This window comes from Pimephales promelas, chromosome 6 (assembly GCF_988280905.1).
Source record: "Pimephales promelas chromosome 6, fPimPro1.hap1.1, whole genome shotgun sequence".
NCBI lineage: Eukaryota > Metazoa > Chordata > Actinopteri > Cypriniformes > Leuciscidae > Pimephales > Pimephales promelas.
In genome coordinates this window covers 22,846,379-22,874,174 of record NC_142774.1, presented here as the reverse complement: position 1 = coordinate 22,874,174, position 27,796 = coordinate 22,846,379, and the positions used below count along the sequence as shown (strand labels likewise).

At 37.6% G+C, this 27,796-nt stretch overlaps 2 protein-coding genes across 3 annotated transcripts; both read left to right on the top strand.

Annotated features, from left to right (window-relative positions):
- Nucleotides 1-520: 520 nt before the first annotated feature.
- On the top strand, nucleotides 521-11,121 carry gemin8 (gem (nuclear organelle) associated protein 8). 2 transcript variants are annotated; one of them, XM_039695100.2, is made up of 4 exons: nucleotides 521-626; nucleotides 862-903; nucleotides 1,339-1,708; nucleotides 10,235-11,121. In XM_039695100.2, exons 2-4 carry the CDS (start codon nucleotides 901-903, stop codon nucleotides 10,489-10,491), a joined length of 630 nt encoding a protein of 209 aa, XP_039551034.1. In that variant the 5' UTR covers nucleotides 521-626; nucleotides 862-900; the 3' UTR covers nucleotides 10,492-11,121. The 2 variants fall into 2 exon arrangements, with proteins under 2 accessions (XP_039551034.1, XP_088988394.1); XM_089132268.1 differs by having other exon boundaries at nucleotides 552-743.
- Nucleotides 11,122-24,158: 13,037 nt separating this feature from the next.
- On the top strand, nucleotides 24,159-27,308 carry LOC120495489 (uncharacterized). The gene is made up of 4 exons (XM_039695113.2): nucleotides 24,159-24,517; nucleotides 26,170-26,367; nucleotides 26,449-26,545; nucleotides 26,926-27,308. The coding sequence occupies exons 1-4, from the start codon at nucleotides 24,419-24,421 to the stop codon at nucleotides 27,306-27,308; spliced, it is 777 nt and encodes a 258-aa protein (XP_039551047.1). The 5' UTR covers nucleotides 24,159-24,418.
- The last annotated feature ends 488 nt before the right edge of the window (nucleotides 27,309-27,796 follow it).

Here is a 27,796-nt window from a genome sequence, read left to right as displayed (position 1 = left end):
GAAAAATGTAAAATCTACTAAAATTGCAAGGAAAATGTATAGTGATATATCCAGGAAATTACTGTTTTGATTAATCTCCCTTGTGTGTGCCGCTCCAAATGTGATTTTCTATTTTGCCTTTGACTTGTGTGTTTTGTAATAGCCCCTTCTTTGTTATTTTATTTTTTTTATCTATTGTTGTTTTCTGCTTGGTTAATACTTTTGTACATTCTATCCCCTGCGAGAGTTTTGTATGTTACTTCTTGTCAATAAAAAAAAAAAAAAAAAAAAACCTAAGGGAATTGCTGGGGAAATCCGTAAATGGTATGAGTGCATTGCAATTCTTAAAAGAAACAAGACTGGCAGAAAGGATTTAGGTGAATTTTTTTTTTTTTTTTTCAATAAGGAAAAGAGGAAAATAATTAAAAGTTAATTTTAGTTGATGGGTTATTTAGGTATTTATTTTATCTCCGGTCCACACTCCAGTATAGTAGGTGGCGGTAATGCACCTTAAATGTTGGATGCCAACCGCCGTAAAACGACAAAGAAGAAGAAGAAGAAGAAGAAGAAGAAGAAGAAGACGACGTTGGTCGACGCTACAGCCTGCCATCTCCTCTCCATGCTCGTGTTAGGGGACAATATGAGTGGTGAGAAGTACAATTAAACTATGCTGTCGTTTTACTACATGATACGTTTAATTATTGGTTATAGTACGCATGTTGTTGTTTTAAGAGTAATCCTGCTCCTTTCTTCGAAATTACTAGGTAACAACTCACTTGATTTTACATGTGTTATATCGCTAAATTATATTATTTTCCTGTCCAGTGCTGCATATGAGTAATATGTTTACTCGTAATTGAAATAATCCTTTCTCTCTAACAGGTACATAAATAGATTCCATTTACTTATCGCCTCTTCATAATGGTAGGTCTTACACTTCACAGTAATTTACTAGTATCTTAGCATTTTATTAGATTTAATTTGTCAATAGTTAACATGAACTAACGATGAACAATAATTTATAATACAGCATTTATTAATCTTTGTTAATCTCAGCATTTGCTAAGACATGACAAGTTGTATATATTAGTTAATGTGAACTAACATTAGCGTTTAACTAACTTTTTCAAAGGTTTAACATATTGTTTAACTAACATATTTTTTATTGTTAGTTCAAGTTTATTAATGCCTTTTCTAATTTTTACAAATAAGACCTTATTTGTAGATATTGAAAAATGTTTCCAAATGTCATCGATAATTAGTTGATTCAAGGCTGTATGATTAATTGTAAATTTAACACCGAGTGATAATTCCAAGCACTATACTCATAAGACATTATCAGCATTTGTTATGTTGCAGGCCAGTCAGGGTGATGGAGAGGTGTGGTATGCCCATCCAGTTTATGCCCGTTATTGGAAGCACTACCAGCAGGCCATGAACTGGCGACAGAGGCACAAGCAGGCATACAGGAAAGCTTTGGAGGTTGGACACTTCCAGGCACTGTATTCCATGTGCCCCTCTACCATGCAGCGTTACTCAGATTGGCTTGCAGATAAGAGTTGGAGGAAAAATCACAGAGACATAACCACAGGTAGAGAAGAAAAAAGGGAGAATGATTCAGACAGTGAGATGGAGGAGAGCCAGATTGAGTGTGACGTCAGCAACATGGACATCTCAGAAGACCTGCGACAATACTTTGCCCAGACAGAGCGACACAAGCAGGAACTCAGTAAGTGTTTAAAAGCATATGTGAAGACTAGGGCTGTAGTCAACCAAAGAAATCCTTAGTCGACCAAAGTCTTGTCCTGCGCAACGATCAGTTGACTAGAAAAAAAAAAAAGACGCTATGTTTTGATAGAACATTTTTTAAACAATTGTCATAGAGCATTTATAAAACAACGAAAAAACATAAATACACACACACACACACAAATATATATATATACACACATACTATAATCATAATACATTTTTTTTAAAATTAAGTGATTTTTTTTTTTAACTGCAAAATGAGGAGCTCTGTCCTAGGTTTATAGTGACAGTCACAATCGCGCACCTGACCACACCCCACGCTACAAAAAATATAACTGCTTAGGCTATGTTTACACGGAAACGATTCTGAAGAGAAAACGCAAAAGTGGCGTTGCGTCATCACTTTTTATTCTGCGTTTAGACGAGCGTTTTGTGTGGGAAATCCACGTGCAAATGGTGACGCAAAAGTGTGTGAAATTCAATGTAGTATACTTCAGGCGGCTAGGAGTGCATACTACAACAACACCAAGGGCCTCATGTATAAACGTTGCGTACGCACAAAATGGGCATAGAAATATGCGTACGCATTTTTCCACGCGCACATCGGGATTTATAAAAAATAAACTTGGCGTAAATAAGTGCGCACCGTAAGGATGCTCTTCACCGTGCGTACGCACTCTTTTAGAAGAGTATGGGTTTTGGCGACACCAATGGTGAGCTGGAGTCAAATGTCTTTTTGCTTACTATTAGACAGAGAGTCTAAAGAAAATTATACATCTACAGAAAGATAATACAAATATAATTTCACAAACCTATCATCACTTGAAGCAAACATCCATCCCTTCTTAAATGACCGCGCCTGCACGCGCATTGGGCCGTTTGGTGAAACTGACGCATATAGCCTATAATCTAACGGCAGATGGAGTAAAACCGTAAATCTTCATTATGAGTCCAAATCATAAATGCAGTCCATATTCACAATAACAGTTTAAATAAATAAGAGAATGGTTTAAACTATGTTTTACTTTTGATATAAACATTTAGATTAAATATGCCATTCTCATTAATGGAGTTAAACTCTTAAACTACATGAAATCATTACTGAGAAGTTACAATATTATATATATATATATATATATATATATATATATATATTCAATAAATAGAAATAGACCTATTTGTTGTGAATGCATTGCTTTTGAACACTTTTCTTCTGGCATGCTGCGTTTTGATGTTTTAACTAGAGATTGTCTGAGAAAACTGTTTCGTGCAAATAATGCACAACCATGTCTATCTCTTCCCTTAAAATCTCTTCCATTATCCATTAAAATATAAATCAATTAAAAATACTATTTGGCCAGTGGAAAAGATTGAGAAAAACTTTCTCTGAAATGTATTTAACACTATTTTATTTATTCATTCAAAAACAAGGCAAGGATATAGGCTACTAAAAAAAATGTTTGTAATAATGTGACGGCACATCCGCATTTCATATTTTCCTAACGTCTTGTACCGTTAAACTTGGTATCACGTGGATGAATAATCATATGCAAATAATATGCAGATGAGGATATGCATAGTAAAACTAGGCGTTGTAATCTCCATATATGGTTATTTCGGGGAGGAGACGCACGTGCGCATAATCTCCCGCTGACTGGGATTTATAAAGTGAATTCTGCGCAGGTTCTGGCGTACGAACGGTTTTATAAATCTGAAAACTTTTGTGCGTACGCAAATTCTGCCTTATGTGCGTACGCACACTTTAAGGATGAAATCTACGCAAAGTTTTATACATGAGGCCCCAAGTCCGCACGCCTGCGTACAACCTTCACTGTCAAGCAGACTTTTGCGTTTTTACCCTTTACACGGGAACGCGGCGGTGGAGCGTTTTTAAGATTTCCACTCTGGAGGGTGGTTTCACTTTTTTGCGTTTTTAAGCCTCAAAAACGCCGTCGCTGTGTAAACAAAAGGCACATCCGATAAAATATTTTTACGTTTTCACCCGCGAGCGCTCTCGTGTAAACAGGGCCTAAAACTGCCACAAAGCCTGATGAAAAATCCTTGCAAAAGCTCTCGTTTATACAGGCTGTATGTATAGTCTTCTTTAATTTCAAAGCTATGGGTTAACTTTTGTCCAGCCGATCTAGGCGTTTCAATCCTAATAATAATAGGCCGCATAGCTTGCACTCCACAGTCTTGTCTTGTCATTTTTTTTGTAAAATGCAGCCAGACAAAAGGTTTAGATTTCTAAGACATTTTGTCAACTAAAGCCAAAAACAAGTAGCGTTCTAACTGAATGAATACAGCAAAACTACCTATATTCCTTAATGAGCGCGAAGCAGCTGCACAGCCAGCCACAGGTGCTGACACTGGTCATGTGTGTGGTGCTGGCCAATAGTGAGCCTACATTCTGACCTACAACCCAGAAGCTATTCGCTGTTCGCTATTCGCCCACACAGAAGAAAATTAATAGTTGAACAAAGTTAAGTTGTTGGTTTTTTTTTTTTTTGTGCACAAAATGTATTCTTGTTGCTTGATAAACTTATGGTTGGGCCACTGTAGTCACTTGGACGATTTTAACGATGTCTTTAATAGCTTTCTGGGCTGGCAAGTATCAATTACAATGGCCCTCATTTATCATTCTTGCGTAGAAACGGGCGTATATTTTGGTGTAAGGTTATGCTTGCACTCCTCTCACTGCCTGATTTATGAAGCTGTGCGTACCTTTGAAATCCAGGTGTACGCAATGGCTGCCCTTGATAAATCCCGCGGCCGAAAACGATCGTCATTAAAATAACACGCCCCTAAATATTCAAGTCTACGCTCCCCCCCCACGCCCTTATTTTCCGCCATGGACACACGGAAGACGGCAAAGATGAGAAACTTCTCCGACGTGGAGCCGAAATGACCTAGCACAATGCATTATTTTACAGCACGTCTTTTGAAATGAGCATTCAATTTCGAATCACGATTCATGTCACATGTATAATAGTGATGATAATGAAGTAGCCTAACATTCATTCACATTAATAATTGCATGACAATTTGTAATATTCTTCTTATTATGATTTAATGACGCTTATTGATATTTAGAAGAAGGATGTCGTTATTATTATTTGTATTATTATTATCATTTAAAAGAAGAATGTATTTTTTATTATTTTGTCAGTCTGAATTATTTTTTGGTCATTGAAAGCCTTTCATTACCGAACCGAGTCCGTGCGCACCTACCGGGGATAGCTAATCCTGAAACGGCAGGGTAAAGTCCACAGGCTCGCAACTGAAGGAATACATGCTTACAAATCAAATGCTTTGGTAAAGCCACACAAATTAAACATTGAATTCCACGTTGCATAAAAATAAACACTGAAGTTTATAATTAGCCTACTATGTTGTTGTTTTTTTGTTTGTTTATTTTTATTTATTTTTTTACAGTGGGTCATAATATATCTTTTAGTATGTCAGTGCGTTTTGTGGTGTTAGGAATTTTTCTGCGCATTTCCTCACTAACTCAAAATGTGCGTACACCACCTCCTGAGCTGGTGTAGGATTTGAGTGTGCTGTACGCCAACGTCCATATTGATAAATCTCAAAGTCACCGTGGTTTTGGGTGTACACCAGGTGTACGCTGGAAATTTGGTGTACGCACTTTTGATAAATGAGGGCCAATAAGCCTATGAAGAAGTGAGACAGCCCTCAGATTTAATAAAAAATATCTTAATTTGTGTTCCGAAGATGAACGAAAGTCTTATGGGGTGTATATATATATATATATAGACCATTTCACAAGATGTAAACAACACTGGTCCAGAAGCACTTCCTGTTTCAGTTTTTTAACACTACATAAAAGCTGGGATAAAATACAACCAACAGAACATTTAAAACTGAATCAAAAAGTTAAACAAACATCTTTAAGATGTTTTCTTTACATGTGAAATAAAGAAAATAGTTACAAACTGAAACAGGAAGTGCTTCTGGACCAGTGTTGTTTACATCTTGTGAAATGGTCTATATATATATATATATCTGGACAATTGAGTGAAGGTTTTAATATACATTTATATTGGATAAGCTGGGTGACAAATAAGGAGTTCTACCACAGATTGACTAAAATAGTAACTTCTCCGCATAGCCAGAGGTGGTAACTCAGCCTCAACATATAACGTACAATGATGTGTTTGATAACAACCAGTTATAAAACATGAAGCATTGTGAAAGACAAAGAGAAATTCATAATCCAAGCAAGCAAACAAACAAAAATTAGAAATAATATAATAGCAGAGCAAAAACCAAGACCAATATGAAATGAGAATCAGGACAGAGTTAGGTAAAAAAAAATATATAAAAAAAAAAAATCAGAAAATGAGCCAGGCTCATTATCCCAGATTGTCCCCACTGCTATGCAGTCTCTGTACACTGGCCATCTGTTTTACACATTAAGCGTGCTTAAAGGAGAGATGCACCCTAATGATTCATTGCAAAAAATAAATAAAAAAATTGTGCTTTATTCATTGCTAAATACTGTCCTGATGGTATGTGATCTTATATTTAAAGTGTATTTGAATGAGGAAATATATAGGCTTTTCAACTTCCAGTCAAATGGTACAGTGTTTTTTATTTATGCTGCAAATTCATATTTGCTAATCCATCTCAAGGTTGCTTAACCATTTTTAATTTTCCTATTTTGTTTAGGAAAAAAAAAATACTTCATTTTACAATCTATGTATTGGTATTTTTAAAATCTTTAAACTTTTGATTATATTTGTAATAACCACAGAATCCATCTTTGCAGGGCTCAGCATTAATACACGTTATGTGCTTGTAAGCAAATCAGCCATTCACTTGTCCAATTAAAAAAATAAAAATAATAATAAAATGCTTGTCTGGAAAGAAAGGTAAAAAAGTAAGTATCCTGAAGCAAGCTTTAAAAGCTCTCTTAAATTGATTTCCAGGACATTTTTACTATAATGTAATAAAATCAGAATCATCTTCACCTATATGTTTTTGGTAGGTGAACTTTTGGTGCTTGATATAATAATATTTTATTCATGTGTTTTGAGAAATGAGCATAATAGCTTATCAATGAGGTCTGAAACTATTCAAGCAGGAGGCTGGGGACCACAAGCCTGCAAACTTCAAAGTCCTAATAAGTCTTAAAGTGGCCCTAATATGCTATTTTAAAGTTTCCTACTGTTGTTCTGGAGTCTCCTACAATAGGTTTACATGCATCAAAGGTAAAAAAAAAACTGTTTAATTTTTCTCTTAAAATGCATTTGCACATCACCACATTTTCAATGATTCTCAAATGACTCATCAGATGAATCATCTCTAAATCCCGCCTTTCTGCGAGCTACTCTGCTCTGATTGGCCAGACAGACAGCTCAGTCTGTTGTGATTGGTTCACAGCGTACAGCGCGCGTCAAACAAAAACGGCCATTGCCATAACGTCAGCTCTGCTTGTCCTGAGGTTTCCTAGTTCCTACATCGTAAACTAAATAGAGTAATGAACATTGACTTAGATTTTACCATATCAATCCGAGTGCGAATGTGATGAAACATTGGAAGAACTAATTATTCAACTCAAACCTCCATCACAAGGATAACTCCAGCAGAACATTTTTTAGTGATACACTACTCTGTGTTTTATGTACATTATGAGATGTTTCAACTGTAATTCCTAACTAAAAGCATTAAAGGATTAGTTCACTTTTGAAAAAAACTTTTGCTGATAATTTACTCACCCCCATGTCATCCAAGATGTCCATGTCTTTCTTTCCTCAGTCGTAAAAAAATTAAGGTTTTTGATGAAAACATTCCAGGATTTTTCTCCATATAATGGACTTGCATAGGAACCAGACGGTCCAAGGTCCAAAAGACAGTTAATAACAGTTTCAGATGCAGCTTCAAATGTCTTTAAATGACACCAGACGATGAATAAGGGTCTTATCATGCGAAACGATCGGTTATTTCAAAACTTATTCCAAAATGTAACTTTTCTAAGGACAAATGCTATCCTTCCTCTATTCTGTGAGGCGCATTTGTAACGTCACGTAATACGTAATTACGTTCAAAAGGTCACGGGCGACATAGCCCTAAGTACAGAGTCAGTGTTTACAAGTTGAACGCATAGGTTGAACGTGCAAACTAACTCAAACGCCGTTTACAAAAAAAGGAATTAAAAGGTAAAACAACGATGTCGGACGATTTTGATTCTGTACTTCCGGCTACGTCGCCCGTGACCTTTTGAACGTAATTGCGTATTGCGTGACGTTACAAACGCGCCTCACAGAATAGAGCAAGGCTAGCATTTGTCCTTAGAAAAGTTACATTTTTGGAACAAGTTTTGAAATAATCGATTGTTTCGCATGATAAGACCCTTATTCATCGTCTGGCGTCGTTTAAAGACATTTGAAGCTGCATCTGAAACTGTTATTAACTGTCTTTTCGACCTTGGACCATTTGGTTCCCATGTAAGTCCATTATATGGAGAAATCCTGGAATGTTTTCATCAAAAACCTTAATTTTTTTTCGACTGAGGAAAGAAAGACATGGACATATTGGATGACATGGGCGTGAGTAAATTATCAGCAAAAGTTTTTTCAAAAGTGAACTAATCCTTTAACAAGTGCATGTCCATCAACAAACCGCTTACTTTACTTGTAAGTTACTTTTATATTTATTGAGTATTTATTGCGGTGAACATGTGGAAAATGTATCAATAACGTGCATGCATTCTCCGATCTCTACCATGAATGACTGATGTAACAAACATTGGTAAAATAAATCTTGCTCCATGCTTTGTCATTCTCACTACTTTGAGGAAAGATTGACAATCTGCATTAATAGACAGTTTTAGGTAATAGTGGCCCACAAATGATTAGTAGAAGTATTACATGAGTTAGCCAGTTAGCAGGAAACCTTCACAATGTCACTCAAAACTAAGTATTTTGAACACCATCTTTCAAGATAAAGTCGTTTGCGAATTCTGCATTGAACTTTTTGAGAAGATGTGAGATTTTAGAAAAAGTCGTTGTCAGTAAAATAAAGGAAAAATAGCAAAAGCTTTGGATTATACTGCTGTGATATTGTGGTAAAGATTAATTTTAACCACTGATTCTTCACATGCTTGTCCTTGGGCAGTGAAAAAAAAAGTTCACATAGGGCATTATCACTCTGATACGTAGTACTTCCGGATTCTGTGATCTTTGTGCACTGCCATTTCCGTTGAATCACCGATCTCGTTGGCAAACTGATGAAGGACTACACTAAGTTTATTTATACAGCATCCCTGGTAAATTAGTCTGATTCACTAAAGTGCCGGCTGCAAACAAACGTGCTACCTGGTTTTATTTTAAAGTTTTAATCCATTTCTTCCTTATACTCAATTCAGTCAGGAATCCATGAAAACTTAAGTGGGGTTGGCGTTGTTGGTTAGATTTACAAAGTGTAACAGAGTAGTGACATAAATAGCATTCGTCTCAGGCATTGTTGAACTGCGTCGGAAGTGGACATGCACAAAGTTTACAAATCCCGCCCATGAAACCCGGAAGCGTGATAATCCCCTATTGTAGGGCAAAGCGTCTTCTCAAAATGATGCTGTCCAGTATCCACAGGAATCAAGTTAGGGGGTTCAAGTTTTCCCTGCTGTCTGCACGTGCAATAAGTGGACGTGCAATATGTTAATGTTTCGTCTTGACGTCACTTTGTCTCGTGGCTTATTTCTCATTTGAAAAACGATTCATTTCATTGGCTCAGTCGTCTCTTACTTTTGAAAGACAATAACTTTATATACGGTGCTGTTTCAGATTTAAAACTTTGCAGGATTTTTTCCTTCACTTACAGCTGTTACACACTACATGAAAGGTCATTTTCAAAAATCCATAATAGGGGCACTTTAAAATAATATTGTAAATAGAGGTAATCACTTAAAAACAAAAATAACCAATTGAGATGAACTCACCTAGGTTGATTCCAACATGTTTTGTGACATACCCTCATTCTCAGAAATGATCAACAAAAGGTAAATAAACACACAAACTAGACCACATTAAATAAGGGTTCTCTTAAAATAAGTATGGTTTGTGCCCACCACAATTATTTGCTGTTGAGCACAAAATCATAAAAGTTGACGAGATATTTAGATATTTAGCAATACATTCAATGTATTGCTTGTTTTTTTTTCTGTTTATTACATTTCATGTTGTGATACTTCCATTCTCCCTGCAGAGTCAGAGCGTTCAAAGCGTCAGCAAGCTTCCCCGTACTTTTTGACAAGCGTCCTTGACAGAGCGGCCAGAGCTTCTTTGACGCTCAAGTCGGTGGCGGTGTGAACGTACAGTTAAAGATTTAGTGTTTGATTTTTCAGGGAGTTTTTGTTTGCTTGATTTTGGCACTGAGTTTAGTTGCCCCTTGATGTCTTGTATAAAATCTCTATCCTAAAGCAAAACATTAATTAATGTCAGGAGTTCCTAGTCATGACAATTCTTCTTTCTCTGCTATGTAGAGAAAATTCAGCAGATGGAGGCAGAGAAGCAGGACTCTTATGTACTGGCTGACCAAGACTTGCACAGAGTTTCCTGGCGCAGCAGCCTGCCTCCTTCAGAGCGTCCGGGAGAGAGGAGGACCGCAGAAATGAAAAAGCTGTATGGTAAAGATGCAGCAAAAATTCAGGGGATGGAAACAGCCATGCAGCTCAAATTTGATCGCAACTGTGACAAAAAACAGCCCAAGTACTGGCCTGTTATACCACTAAATCTGTAGGATAATCAGACATCCCTCATAGCCTGACACATCACAGGATGATGAACCTGTTTTCTGAACTGATCAGAGACCGTTTCGATTCTGTTGTACTGACAGTACTGAAGTGTTGTTACAATTCAGCATCTTTGAGGACCTTTCTCATTTATAACACACACTTGTTAGTTCCTTACAGACAGATATAGCACTTCAAGAGTATGTTTAATACATATTCAATTGAAGATCTGAACAGTAAAAGCATCTGACTTTAATAATAAAGCGTTAGCCTTACACTCACTTTCTTTTGAGGTATCTGTACATTTGTCTGTAGTGGTATCCACAGACACTACTAATAACACTGTTCTATTTTTTTTTTTTTTTTTAAGTCTCATATATGTAAACGATGGAGACACTGCTTAGAGCTCAGTGCTGTTCCTCATGTAGTCATTTCTCCCTAACTAGGTCATTGCCTCCCCCACAGTCTTTGGTTAATGTGTTTTGTCTGTCTCTTCTTTTTGCATCTCACAGGAACACTTGAGAGTGCTTGCTGGCTTATTCTCTGGTGCAGTTTTTACATGCAGAATTTTCTTTTTTTTATGCAAAGATATTGTTTAATTAATGAGATTTGATTGATTAATAAATGTATTGCATTTACATGTGTGGGTGTGGCAGTTTTTATGGTGTATTTAATGATGATATTCTTTTGGATTGGAGTTCTTTAAATGGAAAAAAAAAGCTTTTGTCCATTTACACTTGTTTTTAACATGCACCTCAGAAGATTAAATAAAAACATAGCTGTCTCCTGTGACTGCCTTTGAATAGATGTTGAAGGAGGAGCCTCTCTGATTTTGTGACTACAAACATCACGTTTAAGTAAAAAAAAAACAATAAAAATAAAAAAGGGGTTGCTTCCGAATTCAAATAAAACAAATTAAAATGTCACTTTTTTCAGTGAGGTTGAGGTTTTCCTCATTGTTTTGATCAAGAACTTCACATTCTGTACACAACTGTACTGTATAATGCTGATCATTAGTAAAGAACTTAAAAAAGAACTTCTTAACTTATCCAAAAACAGTGTTGGGTGTAATTCATTACCAAGCAATTTAATGTAATTGAATTACTTTCCCCTTGAAAAAGTAGTTTGGGAGTAAAGTAATGAAATACTTTTTAAAGAGAGTAATTAGTACAGTGGTGTACAGTATACTCAGTTCTTGACCAGTGCTGGGTAAGTTACTCTTCTTCTTTTTTTAAGTTATTAATTAGCTTCTAGCTAGTAATTGCATCTTCAACTAACTAATTGGTCTCCTGGAAATTGTCTTAAAAAAGAAGAAAGAAAAAAAAGCTAATGACAAACATGTGATACCAATTTCTTTAAAAAAAAAAAAAATAACCTAATGCAACCCTAAATAATTAAATAATGTACTAGTTTTCAAAAGTAATTTTCTCTACAGGCATCAGGATCTGAGAAATTTGGAGCTTCTTTGTTTGCCGTGCTGGCATAATGCCAAATGGCAAAAACTGAGTTCCCAGCCTGCTTTCTGGTTGCCATGGTTTTTTTTTTTTTTTGCATCATTCGGCAATTAAATATTCTGTTGTACTCCTTGAACTCTTCACCTAAGTTTGGTATCAAAGTTTACGACATGAAATGCAAAATTTCGCCTGTTTAGTGTGCATATAATATACATTTCTTTTTTTAATAAAAAACAAACAAAAACAATTGCGTTTTCTCTTCACTGTGCTTTCAATGTGGAGCTGTAAATAAGTAATTTCAGTTTATGTGTGCACTGCGATAGTATCATCCTAGGTTTATCACTCAAATCATTTGTTTCTATGACTAATGGATGGTAGGCTAAGCAATGCAAAGTTAATTTTTGCTGATGGAAAAAAATAGTGGCCCCGTGCTACCCCAAAATAGTGACGTCACCGCAACAATGGTCCCGAACTGGAATGACACATTTGTTCAGTTGAGAGAAAATTTGTCCACCCCAAACACCCACAGAACTTCCACTGATGCCCCCCGAACGCAGAGAACACAACATGAGTGAGTGATGGTCAGTGCATTAAGTTGGCTTGAGAAAGCCAACTTACTGAAATCCTATTTAAACTTATTAGTGGTGCTTGCAAAGCAACACTATTGTTATCCTCCATAGTTATTAGTGGTACTTGCAAAGCAACACTATTGTTATCCTCCATACTTATTAGTGGTGCTTGCAAAGCAACACTATTGTTATCCTTCATACTTATTATTAGTGGTGCTTGCAAAGCAACACTATTGTTATCCTCCATACTTATTAGTGGTGCTTGCAAAGCAACACTATTGTTATCCTTCATACTTATTAGTGTGAATGCTTCAAGCATTCACACTCTTGAAATCCAAATCTTTCTTATTATTCCGTATTCTTCCGTACGTTTTTCGGTCGCTTTCTTCTCCTCTCTACTTTGTGCTGGCTGCAAAAACCATTCAAGTATCAAAATGTGCAGCTTTTCAAGGACATGTGTGCTATTACTTTTCTTGTTTATAACCTTTATACTTTTTAAATTATTAAGCTTTTTGTGCATTTTTTTAACATGGAAGTCAATGGAGAATTCTTCAAATTCTGCTTCATGCTCCTTCTGCTTTCATTGCCTACTACTTCTGCATACTTTCAGCTATTTCTATCATTTAAACTTTAAAATGTTGAGAAATTTGTCAGCTATTAAAGTTGTATTCAACTTTTTGATATCTATTATACTTTTTTCACAATCTCTACTTTAGTCTCATGATGTTTTTCAACCCGTTTCTGAAATTATAATGGGAGTGAATGAGAGAGACTGTTCAGAGCTAGAGCACGTGATGTCATAAGCTAGAGTGAGCCAGCTTGAAAACTAATGCTAAAAAAAATTTTTAAATCGCTGGCCTGGCCACAATTTTCACTCTTCGGGCATAAAATTATACTTGAAACGTAGGTATTTTTGTTGTGGTTCCTCTCGTGTTTAGTAAATCCCTGGGACTTATAGTTTTTTCTCTGTGTCCTTCCAAAGGACAAGAGTGACAGACAGTCCTCCATTGGCAGCAATTATACATTCAGGTCAAACTTTTGTGATCAGAGCATTACGAACCAGTTTTTTAACTTGCCAAAGTGGTCCCTTTTTTTAACTCTATCCACAAAAAAAAAAATACATCACATCATTCACAAAGGCCTTGTCTTGCTCACGGTCAGGTCATTTCGCCAATACAACCTATAGTTTTGTCTCTATTGAGGTTTGTTCGAGGCCAAGTATCAGCAATTTTGGCCTATGTCTAAATAGGAAAGCTGATTGCACAGGTGATGCTGATTAGCAAAGATCAAAGGGAGACACACATAATTGGTCCTGTGTTCTGATTGGTGGAAAGTCACTCAGCTCTTTTCTGAAGGATACTACAAGTTTTTGTTGCATTTATGCTTCTACTTCTCCTGTACTCCGTATCTCTTCCCTCCTCTTCTCCTGCTCCAATCCTCTACTCCTCCTGTCCTCCTATTCTCCCCTCCTTTCCTAATCTCTTCTCCTTTCTACTCTTCCTTTTATCCTCTTCTATCCATCTGCCTGTCTATTTGACTTTCTGTGTTCAAATGATCTATCTATCTATGTATCTATCTGTGTATCTATCTGTGTATCTATCTATGTATCTATGTATCTATCTATCTATCTATCTATCTATCTATCTATCTATCTATCTATCTATCTATCTATATTTCTAACTAATTTATCTTTCTTTCTAGATAATCTTTCTTTCTTTCTAACTATACTATCTTTCTTTTTAATTAATCTTTTTCTTTCTAACTATACTATCTATCTTTTTAACGGATCTATCTTTCTTTCTAACTAACTAATCTTTCTTTCTTTCTTTCTTTCTAACTAATCCTTTCTTTATTTCTAACTAATCCTTTCTTTCCTTTTTTGTCCTTTCAAATCCATCTTTCTTTCTAACTAATCCTTTCTTTCTTTCTTTCTTTCTTTCTTTCTTTCTTTCAAATTCATATTTCTTTCTTACTAATCCTTTTTTTCTTTCTTTCAAATCCATATTTCTTTCTAACTAATCTTTCTTTCTTTCTTTCCTTTTCTTTATTTCGAATAATCTATCTATCTATCTATCTATCTATCTATCTATCTATCTATCTATCTATCTATCTATCTATCTATCTATCTATCTATCTATCTATCTACCTAATCCATCTTTCTTTCTTCCTTTCTACCTAATCCTTCTTTCTTTCTTTCTTTCTTTCTTTCTTTCTTTCTTTCTTTCTTTCTTTCTTTCTTTCTTTCTTTCTTTCTTTCTTTCTTTCTTTCTTTCTTTCTTTCTACCTAATCCATCTTTCTTTCTTTTTTTCTTTCTTTCTTTCTACCTAATCAATCTTTCTTTCTTTCTTTCTAATAATCCATCCATCTATCTATCTATCTATCTATCTATCTATCTATCTATCTATCTATATATCTATCTATCAAATCCATCTTTCTTTCTAACTAACTAATCCTTTCTTTCTCACTAATTCTTTCTTTCTTTCAAATCCATCTTTCTTTCTAACTAATTCTTTTCTTCCTTTCTTTCTTTCTAACTAATCCTTTCTTTCTTTCTTTCTTTCTTTCTAATTATCTATCTATGTATCTATGTATCTATTTATCTATCTATCTATCTATCTATCTATCTATCTATCTATCTATCTATCTATCTATCTATCTATCTATCTATCTATCTATCCCCTGTCTTTCTCTACCTTTCTTTTTTGTACTCCTTTACTTCTCTACCTCTGTCTCTTTCTCTACCCCTATATTTCTTTACCTCTGTAGCTCTCTTTACCTCTCTAAGTAAACTTCTAGTTTTCTACAATTTTTTGGATCTTGTTTTGCATTTCAGCTTATTAAATGCATTTGAATTAAGCTTTTTTTCTTTTTTGCTCTGTTTTGCTGTTGTTTGAACTGCAATATTTTGCATTTGTTTAAGCATTTAAGTTAAGCTTTTGAAGCATTCACACGCATATTCCGCAGGAAATGCAATTTTTCTAGTTATTAGTGGTGCTTGCAAAGCAACACTATTGTTATCCTCCATACTTATTAGTGGTGCTTGCAAAGCAACACTATTGTTATTGTCCATACTTATTAGTGTGAATGCTTCAAGCATTCTCACTTGTTATCCAAATCTTTATTATTCCGTATTCTTCCGTACGTTTTTCGGTCGCTTTCTTCTCCGCTCTACTTTGTGCTACAAAAACCATTCAAGTATCAAAATGTGCAGCTTTTCAAGGACATGTGTGCTATTACTTTTCTTTTTTATAACCTGTATACTTTTTAAATTATTAAGCTTTTTGTGCATTTTTTTAAAACATGGAAGTCAATGGAGAATTCTTCAAATTCTGCTTTATGCTCCTTCTGCTTTCAAAGCCTACTACTTCTGCATACTTTCAGCTATTTCTGTCATTTAAACTTTAAAATGTTGAGAAATTTGTTGTCACGATACACTTAACAAAAGTGCAGTGAAGGGATGATTTATTAACAAAATAAAACAAAACACAAAGCAAAAACCCACGAGGGGGAAAACATACTCAACAAAACATAAAACTGAACTTGAACTGAAATACCATACACTGACCATGAATAACACCAGGGAACAAAAGATCCAACACAGACTGCAAACATGAAGGAACTTAAATAGGGAACAAATCAAGAGGGAACAGGTGGGAGAACTCAAACACTAATCAGGTAACGAGGGGGAGGATCAAACAATGACAGGAGCACATGGCTCAACATAACAAAACCACCCATGTGCTAACACGACAGGACAGACACGTGACACTACCCCCCCTCAACGGAGCGGCTACCAGACGCTCCATCAGACTGGACGGGAGGGACAGACCAGAGCGGGACGGGAGGAACGGACCAGGGCGGGGCGGGGGGGACAGAGACATCAGGCGACCGGGGCGGAACAGAAAGTCCATAGGGCGGTGAGGGAGAAACACAGAGTTCATTGGGCAGTGAAGGAAAAACACAGAGTCCATCGGGTGGCCAGGGCTGTGAAGACCCCTCGGGCGGCCAGGCCGGTGAAGACCCCTCGGGCGGCCAGGGCGGTGAAGACCCCTCGGGTGGCCAGGGCGGTGAAGACCCCTCGGGCGGCCAGGGCGGTGAAGACCCCTCGGGCGGCCAGGGCGGTGAAGACCCCTCGGACGGCCAGGATGGAGCAGATCTTTCAGGTGGCCAGGGCGGTGAAAACCCCTCGGGTGGCCAGGGCGGTGCAGACCCCTCGGGCGGCCAGGGCGGTGCAGACCCTTCGGGTGGCCAGGGCGGTGAAGACCCTTCGGGCGGCCAGGGCGGTGAAGACCCCTCGGGCGGCCAGGGCGGTGAAGACCCCTCGGGCGGCCAGGGCGGTGAAGACCCCTCGGGCGGCCAGGGCGGTGAAGACCCCTCGGGCGGCCAGGGCGGTGAAGACCCCTCGGGCGGCCAGGGCGGTGAAGACCCCTCGGGCGGCCAGGGCGGTGAAGACCCTTCGGGCGGCCAGGGCGGTGAAGACCCCTCGGGTGGCCAGGGTGGTGAAGACCCCTCGGGTGGCCAGGGTGGTGAAGACCCTTCAGGTGGCCAGGGCGGTGAAGACCCTTCGGGTGGCCAGGGCGGTGAAGAGCCCTCGGGCAGCCAGGGCAGTGAAGACCCCTCGGGCGGCCAGGACGGAGCAGATCCCTCAGGACCAGACACCGGCTCGGGAACAGGCGCTGGCTCTGCCTCCGGCTCGGGAACAGGCGCCGGCTCAGGAACTGACACTAAAACAGACACAGTCACAAGAACAGACACAAACACAGACAAAAACGCTGGGTCCTGAACCAACATGAGCTCTGGCTCAGGGACAGGCACCGGCTCAGGGACAGGTACCGGCTCAGGGACAGGCACCGGCTCAGGGACAGGCACCGGCTCAGGGACCGGCTCGGGACAGGCACCGGCTCAGGGACAGGCACCGGCTCAGGGACAGGCACCGGCTCAGGGACAGGCACCGGCTCAGGGACAGGCACCGGCTCAGGGACCGGCTCAGGCTCAGGGACCGGCTCAGGCTCAGGGACCGGCTCAGGGACACCGGACACCGGCCTCTCCAATATCCGAGCCAGCCGCTCCAGATAGTCCCAGCTCAGGCAGGCAGGCGGGACAGGAGCATTATCACACTGGACAGACGGGACGTGAACCGACTCTCGCTGGGCAGACGGGACGTGAACAGTCTCTCGCTGGGCAGACGGGACGTGAACAGTCTCTCGCTGGACAGACGGGATGTGAGCAGTCTCTCGCTGGGCAGACGGGACGCGAGCAGTCTCTCGCTGGGCAGACGGGCATTTCCTCCTCCTTCTCCGTCCGTGACGGCGAGAAGTGGGTCCTGAACTGTCCCTATAGATGGGCGAAAATTGACTTGACCCAAATGAGGCGATGAAATAGTCCGGGCAATCCAAATAGTCATCATCGTAATCCAGATTTCCCCAGTCAAAGTCCTCATCCTCCATCCTGCTGAGTCCTCAAGTTGGTTGGATCTTTCTGTCACGATACACTTAACAAAAGTGAAGGGAAGGACTCAAGTGCAGTGAAGGGATGATTTATTAACAAAATAAAACAAAACACAAAGCAAAAACCCACGAGGGGGAAAACATACTCAACAAAACATAAAACTGAACTTGAACTGAAATACCATACACTGACCATGAATAACACCAGGGACCAGGGGAGACATAAGACAAAGATCCAACACAGACTGCAAACATGAAGGAACTTAAATAGGGAACAAATCAAGAGGGAACAGGTGGGAGAACTCAAACACTAATCAGCTAACGAGGGGGAGGATCAAACAATGACAGGAGCACATGGCTCAACATAACAAAACCACCCATGTGCTAACACGACAGGACAGACACGTGACATTTGTAAGCTATTAAAGTTGTATTCAACTTTTTGATATCTATTATACTTTTTCACAATCTCTACTTTAGTCTGATGATGTTTTTCAAGCCGTTTCTGAAATTATAATGGGAGCGGATGAGAGAGACTGTTCAGAGCTAGAGCACGTGATGTCATAAGCTAGAGTGAGCCAGCTTGAAAACTAATGCTAAAAAATAATTTTTAAATCGCTGGCCTGGCCACAATTTTCACTTTTCGGGCATAAAATTATACTTGAAACGTGGGTATTTTTGTTGTGGTTCCTCTTGTGTGTTTAGAAAATCCCTCGGACTTATAGTTTTTTCTCTGTGTCCTTCCAAAGGACAAGAGTGACAGACAATCCTCCATTGGCAGCAATTATAAATTCAGGTCAAACTTTTGTGATCAGAGCATTAGAAACCAGTTTTTTAACTTGCCAAAGTGGTTCCTTTTTTCAACTCTATCCACACAAAAAATACATCACATCGTTCACAAAGGCCTTGTCTCGCTCACGGTCAGGTCATTTCGCCGATACAACCTATAGTTTTGCCTCTAGGGAGGTTTGTTCGAGGCCAAGTATCAGCGATTTTGGCTAAATAGGAAAGCTGATTGCATCATTGACTTAACATTGGGGAATTTTCAAAAATTCAAATCCCAACTGTCACTTTCACACAGACACCATAGCAACCAGTTACAGCCCCCTATCTATCTAATCTGTCTTTCTTTCTTTCTAAATACTCTATCTTTATTTACTTCTAAATAATCTATCTATTTTTCTAACTATACTATCTTTCTTTTTAATGAATCTATCTTTCATTCTTTCTTTCTAACTATTATATATTTCTTTCTTTCTTTCTTTCTTTCTTTCTTTCTAATTAATCTATCTATCTTTCTTTCTTTCTAAATTATCTATCTTTCCTTCTTTCTAACTAATCTATCTTTTTTCTAACTAATCTACCTACCTATCTTTCTTTCTTTCTTTCTAACTAATCTCTCTTTCTTTATTACTAATCTATCTGTCTTTTTTATTATCTATCTATCTATCTATCTATCTATCTATCTATCTATCAAATCCATCTTTCTTTCTAACTAATCCATCTTTCTTTCTAACTAATCCTTTCTTTCTTTCTCACTAATCCTTTCTTTCTTCCTTTCAAATCCATCTTTCTTTCTAACTAATCCTTTCTTTCTTTCTTTCTTTCTTTCTTTCTTTCTTTCTTTCTTTCTTTCTTTCTTCCTAATCCATCTTTCTTTCTTTCTTTCAAATCTATAATTCTTTCTAACTAATCCTTTCTTTCTTTCTTTCTTTCTTTCAAATCCATATTTCTTTCTAACTAATCCTTTCTTTCTTTCTTTCTTTCTGTCTTTCAAATCCATATTTCTTTCTAACTAATCATTTCTTTCTTTCTTTCAAATCCATATTTCTTTCTAACTAATCCTTTCTTTCTTTCTTTCTTTCTTTCTTTCTTTCTTTCTTTCTTTCTTTCTTTCTTTCTTTCTTTCTTTCTTTCTTTCTTTCTTTCTTTCTTTCTATCTCCCCCTGTCTTTTTCTATACCTTTCTTTTTTGTACTCCTTTACTTCTCTACCTCTGTCTCTTTCTCTACCCCTTTATTTCTTTACCTCTGTGTCTACTTCTCTACCTCTCTTTACCTCTCTTAATAAACTTCTAGTTTTCTACAATTTTTGGATCTTGTTTTGCATTTCAGCTTATTAAATGCATTTGAATTAAGCTTTTTTTTGCTTTTTTGCTCTGTTTTGCTGTTGTTTCTGCATTTCAAATATTTGAACTGCCATATTTTGCATTTGTTTGTGCATTTCAGTTCAGCTTTTGAAGCATTCACACGCATATTCCACAGGAAATGCCATTTTTCTAGTTATTAGTGGTGCTTGCAAAGCAACACTATTGTTATCCTCCATACTTATTAGTGTGAATGCACACACTCTTGAAATCCAAATCTTTCTTATTATTCCGTATTCTTCCGTACGTTTTTCGGTCGCTTTCTTCTCCTCTCTACTTTGTGCTACAAAAACCATTCAAGTATCAAAATGTGCAGCTTTTCAAGGACATACTTTTCTTTTTTTTTCTTTTTTTAACATGGAAGTCAATGGAGAATTCTTCAAATTCTGCTTTATGCTCCTGCTTTCAAAGCCTACTACTTCTGCATACTTTCAGCTATTTCTGTCATTTAAACTTTAAAATGTTGAGAAATTTGTAAGCTATTAAAGTTGTATTCAACTTTTTGATATCTATTATACTTTTTCACAATCTCTACTTTAGTCTTTACTTTAGATTATGTTTTTCAAGCCGTTTCTGAAATTATAATGGGAGCGGATGAGAGAGACTGTTCAGAGCTAGAGCACGTGATGTCATAAGCTAGAGTGAGCCAGCTTGAAAACTAATGCTAAAAAATAATTTTTAAATCGCTGGCCTGGCCACAATTTTCACTTTTTGGGCATAAAATTATACTTGAAACGTGGGTATTTTTGTTGTGGTTCCTCTTGTGTATTTAGTAAATCCCTCGGACTTATAGTTTTTTCTCTGTGTCCTTCCAAAGGACAAGAGTGACAGACAATCCTCCATTGGCAGCAATTATAAATTCAGGTCAAACTTTTGTGATCAGAGCATTACAAACCAGTTTTTTAACTTGCCAAAGTGGTCCCTTTTTTCAACTCTATCCACACAAAAAATACATCACATTGTTCACGAAGGCCTTGTCTCGCTCACGGTCAGGTCATTTCGCCGACACAACCTATAGTTTTGCCTCTAGGGAGGTTTGTTCGAGGCCAAGTATCAGCGATTTTGGCTAAATAGGAAAGCTGATTGCACCATTGACTTAACATTGGGGAAATTTCAAAAATTCAAATCCCAACTGTCACTTTCACACAGACACCATAGCAACCAGTTACAGCACCCTATCTATCTAATCTGTCTTTCTTTCTTTCTAAATACTCTATCTTTATTTATTACTAAATAATCTATCTATTTTTCTAACTATCCACAACATAGCTGCCAACTCTCACGCATTGGCCGTGAGACACCCGCATTTGATTGGTTTCACACGCTCACACGCCACACCCCCGATTTCTCACGCTGAACAAGTTTCCTACGCCCCATGAGGCCTTGCGTCAAAAGTGGGCGCGACTTCCGGTTTGAAGTAAACAAAGCGCTACTTGACATGCTTGACACTCTTTCATTCAACAGTTGACAGTCATTCAAGTTATAGCGATCCAAACTAGCTAACGATGTGGGAACACAACCTCAACGAAATTAAAAAGGGTGAAGTAACAGTACCTTTACCCTCCGCAGTAGTTGATTGGGAGTATTATAATCACATTATTAATAATCAATACTCATCAAGGCATGTTGACAGACAGTTGTGCGACCTGACAAACAATTAAAATAAAAAATACACACTTAGTCATTGTGCTTTGGAGTTTATTCAAAATTATAAATGAATGTGCTACTTGAATACATTAACTGGCACATTTGTATATTCTGTATACACAGGCTTTGATCCTGAGTTTAGGTGTGACATCAGTAGCGAACAGCCAAACACATGCTGATAGAGTTTATAGAATATTAAGATTTTAAACAAATGTACACAGGATGATTCGTTGTCTTTTGGGAGGTTGATGGAAACTTCAGTCGTTGGTAGGATCACTGTGATTTCGTTTTCAGCTTATGTTCAAAACAATCACGTTTAAGCCACTGAATTAGTTTAGTCCGGTTATACATACAACCGCGAACAGCACATGTTGTCCCTGAGCTCCGTAACGACATCTCTCATAAAGATTGGCGTCTTTAAATAGTAAAATAATTCTCCGAAAAACAGCTAGCCTCTTCGCTAACTAACATACAAAATACCATTGGAATGCTACTTCCGCCGCCTCACCGGAAGTTTCACCCACTTTATTTCTTACAGGAGCGCTCCTCGGAAACTTGTGGATACTATCTTTCTTTTTAATGAATCTATCTTTCATTCTTTCTTTCTAAATAATATATATTTCTTTCTTTCTTTCTAATTAATCTATCTATCTTTCTTTCTTTCTAAATTATCTATCTTTCCTTCTTTCTAACTAATCTATCTGTCTTTTTTATTATCTATCTATCTATCAAATCCATCTTTCTTTCTAAATAATCCATCTTTCTTTCTAACTAATCTTTTCTTTCTTTCTCACTAATCCTTTCTTTCTTTCTTCCTTTCAAATCCATCTTTCTTTCTAACTAATCCTTTCTTTCTTTCTGTCTTTCTTTTTTTCTTTCTTTCTTTCTACCTAATCCATCTTTCTTTCTTTCTTTCTTTCAAATCCATATTTCTTTCTAACTAATCCTTTCTTTCTTTATTTCTTTCTTTCAAATCCATATTTCTTTCTAACTAATCCTTTCTTTCTTTCTTTCAAATCCATATTTCTTTCTAACTAATCCTTTCTTTCTTTCTTTTTCTTTCTTTCTTTCTTTCTTTCTTTCTTTCTTTCTTTCTTTCTTTCTTTCTATCTCCCCCCGTCTTTCTCTACCTTTCTTTTTTGTACTCCTTTACTTCTCTACCTCTGTCTCTTTCTCTACCCCTTTATTTCTTTACCTCTGTGTCTACTTCTCTACCTCTCTTTACCTCTCTAAATAAACTTCTAGTTTTCTACAATTTGGGTCTTGTTTTGCATTTCAGCTTATTAAATGCATTTGAATTAAGCTTTTTTTGCCTTTTTGCTCTGTTTTGCTGTTGTTTCTGCATTTCAAATATTTGAACTGCCATATTTCGCATTTGTTTGTGCATTTCAGTTCAGCTTTTGAAGCATTCACACGCATATTCCACAGGAAATGCAATTTTTCTAGTTATTAGTGGTGCTTGCAAAGCAACACTATTGTTATCCTCCATACTTATTACTCTTGAAATCCAAATCTTTCTTATTATTCCGTATTCTTCCTTACGTTTTTCGGTCGCTTTCTTCTCCTCTCTACTTTGTGCTACAAAAACCATTCAAGTATCAAAATGTGCAGGTTTTCAAGGACATACTTTTCATTTTTATAACCTTTATACTTTTTAAATTATTAAGCTTTTTGTGCATTTTTAACATGGAAGTCAATGGAGAATTCTTCAAATTCTGCTTTATGCTCCTTTCAAAGCCTACTACTTCTGCATACTTTCAGCTATTTCTGTAGCCTACTACTTCTGCATACTTTCAGCTATTTCTGTCATTTAAACTTTAAAATTTTGAGAAATTTGTAAGCTATTAAAGTTGTATTCAATATATATATATATATATATATATATATATATATATATATATACTGTATATATATATATGATATCTATTATACTTTTTTCACAATCTCTACTTTAGTCTCATGATGTTTTTCAAGCCGTTTCTGAAATTATAATGGGAGTGAATGAGAGAGACTGTTCAGAGCTAGAGCACGTGATGTCATAAGCTAGAGTGAGCCAGCTTGAAAACTAATGCTAAAAAATAATTTTTAAATCGCTGGCCTGGCTACAATTTTCACTCTTCAGGCATAAAATTATACTTGAAACGTAGGTATTTTTGTTGCGGTTCCTCTCGTGTGTTTAGTAAATCCCTCGGACTTATAGTTTTTTCTCTGTGTCCTTCCAAAGGACAAGAGTGACTGACAATCCTCCATTGGCAGCAATTATAAATTCAGGTCAAACTTTTGTGATCAGAGCATTACAAACCAGTTTTTTAACTTGCCAAAGTGGTCCCATTTTTCAACTCTATCCACACAAAAAATACATCACATCGTTCACAAAGGCCTTGTCTCGCTCACGGTCAGGTCATTTCGCCGATACAACCTATAGTTTTGCCTCTAGGGAGGTTTGTTCGAGGCCAAGTATCAGCTATTTTGGCTTCTGTCTAAATAGGAAAGCTGATTGCACAGGTGATGCTGATTAGAAAAGATCAAAGGGAGATACATAGGCCTTTTTCACGGAAGTTAGAACGCACATCCGGTTCAGCGTTTGTTGTGTAAAGACACTTCCGGTGAAATGGAGTCAGACGCGCTCTTCACAACTTCCCTGAGAAATATACCGTCAATGACTTCAGCGGATGTTTTTCGTCTTGTCGAACTTAATTCAATCGCCCCGCACTCAAAACTCAACAAAGGCTACAAATTCTTCCACGAAAATTACATCTTTAATCACGAAGGTAAGGAACGAAGCATACATTCGCATGCGTTTGCTAAAGTGATATTTCTATACCTTTATAACATTGTCAAGTTAAGGCATCTTCATTTATATAGCGCTTTTAACAATGCAGATTGTTCCAAAGCGGGTTTACAGAGATACAAGGATAGGCTAGTTTAAAATAATAGATTGTTTTGCCTTTATAGCAGTTCTTGAATAAATTATTTACCAGCTTATAGACTGAAGAGTCTTTTAAACAGATAAAAAATAGTCCGAAAATGTGTCTTAATAATCTTTAATGTGATTGTTCATTTTTGTCATGCAATATTCAGCGTCGAGTGTGAGAAACAGGGAGATTATCGTGAGATGTAGGTGTTATAGGTCGATGAGGAAGCGTGAGGAGCCACATTCTCTGCAGGTTTGATAAGAAATGAAGGCTTGGTTTCACAGACAGGGTTTAGCCAGGCTTTAGTTCAATTAGAACGTTTAAGTAGCTTTTCTTCTTTTAATAAATATGCCTTAGAAAGAAAAACCTTACTGGTATGCATCTTGAGACAAAAGAATGACACTGGCTTATTTTAAGATATGCTTTCAGTTAAAACAGCTCAAACATACATTTTAGTCTGAGACTGAATTGTATAATGTCTTGTCTGTGAAACTATGAAGCTTACAGTAAAAGGGGAAGTTTTTATTTTCTTACTGCGGTTGCAATTTTCTATTTTGAGGGGGTTTCTCCTATAAATTCATTTTTTCATGATGTTCTCATGAATGTTCTATATATAGACCATTTCACAAGGGGTGCTTCTCATTTCTTATTTGTGCATCCTCGTTTCCTTTCCTTGTTTCCTTTCCTTGCGTCTCAGCTCCACCCCCTGTAGGACGCGAGGGAAGGAAGCGAGGAAAGGAAAGGAGGACAGAGGAATCGAATAAAAGCTTTTTTATATACATTGGAGTACTTGATCACTCGAGCGTCACTCCACAGTGTCATCAGCAGCGCTAAAAGGATCTGCCCTTATGATGTTGAAGTTTGGTTATTTAATAAATTCATAATAAATAATAATAAAGATAGGCTATACTGTTGAAATATCTGAGATGTGTGGTTTATAAAAACTGCAAAGGTAAAGTATAAATTAAAATGATTGTGACCGATGTGAAGGGGGAGGAGAATTGACACGTGCGTCACGTTTAGTGAATATAACAGTTCCGCGTAGGATGCACCTGTGTATCCTCGCTTATGACTCCTCAGGAAGCCTCCTATCTCCTCGATCCTCGACTCCTCACGGTGCAATTAGAGAATTGAGATGTCCTTCAAGATGGCTGAGCTCGATCGGTTTCCGGGTCATAGGAGGGAGGACGGAGGAGCGAGGAGACGAGGAGGGATATTGAGAAGCACCCAAGATGTAAACAACACTGGTCCAGAAGCACTTCCTGTTTCAGTTTTTTAACACTACATAAAAGCTGGGATAAAATACAACCAACAGAACATTTAAAACTGAATCAAAAAGTTAAACAAACATCTTTAAGATGTTTACATGTGAAATAAAGAAAACGGTTACAAACTGAAACAGGAAGTGCTTCTGGACCAGTGTTTACATCTTGTGAAATGGTCTATAATCTAGTATTAAACTTGCTATATTAAAATATACTGATATTGGATTTTGTCTTTTTCTTTAGATCACTTTGAATGTTGACACCTTGCCTGTTGAGTTCACTAGCTCGTCATGCACATGTACTGCAGGCAAAGCTTTATGCAATCATCTGGTTGCAATGCTTTTTCAAACTGCGCACTTCAGCATGATGCAGATGCAGACAGTACCACCATCTACGGCATGCACAGACACTCTGCAAACATGGCATAGACCAAGAACACAGGTAACATTACAACTAGCTATACATTAGTTTAGCAAATTTCTGAAAGTTAGTTAAAATATACTTATAAAGTTTCGCTTTCAGGGGATTTCTGCAGAGACTACAGATCAGTTAGTGGTCAGAAAGCCAAAGACGTCTTCCAGAAGTGTATGCAAATCTACACTCTACAGAGCATACACTGGTAACAAAGAAACTTTTCATTCAATAAATATGTATATTTTAGATTTCATAAGAAATAATAAAGCTGTGCATAAAAATATTTTAATGTATAACATGGAGGTTCACAGTTTTTTTACATTAATTATAGTATGTATTTTAATTGAGAAAGACTTTTAGTAATTAAATTTGGTGTGATAGAGATCTCCTATCTCTGGTTTATTGAAAGTAGCACATTAACATAGAACAATGATTAAACTGACTGGAACTACCTGTGGATTAAACTGTTTTACTGCACACTTCCAGCCAATAAGAATCAAGTATTCAGACAGATCATGGTATAACAGCACATAAAAAATGTAATACCCATGTGATAAAGTTTCCTAAATGTATAATTTGTTTTAGGTCACTTCCCTGACCCAGCAGTATTGGCTATTGGAGAAGCTGTCAAAGGACTCACTCCCCAACCTTTGATTTCCTGCGTCCTTACCGGTTTTTCAGAACTGGTTTTGGTGGACTCCAGATTTGGTCCTGTGCCTCGAGGATCAGTGCTCTCCTACCAATCCCGTCCTGTTGTGACCAAGAACTACATTAAACATCCAGATGCTCCTGTGTACCCTAAACTCCCTATTAATGGTTCTAAATTTCTGAGGAGCTTGCACTTCGTGCCAAACTGTCACCAGTTATTCCATTTGGAGAGCTTAAGTGTCACACAAGAGTTGGCAGTTATAATAGAGGAGCGGACTCAGGAACAATCGAACACTGTGGAAAAGCATGCGCAAGCCTAGAGTGACTGCGAGCCGATTTTATGAGGTTTCTCATGTGCGAGGGGAGACATCTGGCCAGGCACTGGCAAGGCAGATACTCAGGGGTGTAAAGCAAACTAGGGCAATGAAAAGAGGCCTTGACAGGGAACCCGAGGTGCTGGAACGTTACTCTGAACTGTTTAATGTGAATGTCTCACCTTGTGGTTTCGTTGTGCACCCAGATGCGTCCTACCTTGGTGGCAGTCCTGATGCCAAAGTTTATGACCCTAATGCAGATCCCTGTTTCGGGCTTGCTGAAGTGAAATGCCCAGATGTTCCTACAGTTTCTGAGGTTGGGCATATAAAAATTGTGAATGGACAGGCAACCCTGAAAAAATCTCACAAATATTACTGGCAGGTTCAAGGTCAGCTGGCTGTAACTGGACTCAGTTGGTGTGACTTCATCACTGACACTGAAGAGGACATGACAGTTCAAAGAGTGTGGAGGGATAATGTCATGATAGCCCAGA

Excerpts from the sequence above, each read along its gene's own strand:
- LOC120495489 (XM_039695113.2), top strand. The coding sequence starts at position 24,419 with ATGTTTTTCGTCTTGTCGAACTTAATTCAATCGCCCCGCACTCAAAAC. Across the intron at positions 24,518-26,169 it reads TTACATCTTTAATCACGAAG|ATCACTTTGAATGTTGACAC; the intron begins GTAAGGAACGAA and ends CTTTTTCTTTAG. Across the intron at positions 26,546-26,925 it reads ACTCTACAGAGCATACACTG|GTCACTTCCCTGACCCAGCA; the intron begins GTAACAAAGAAA and ends AATTTGTTTTAG.
- gemin8 (XM_039695100.2), top strand. Across the intron at positions 1,709-10,234 it reads GCGACACAAGCAGGAACTCA|AGAAAATTCAGCAGATGGAG; the intron begins GTAAGTGTTTAA and ends TCTGCTATGTAG.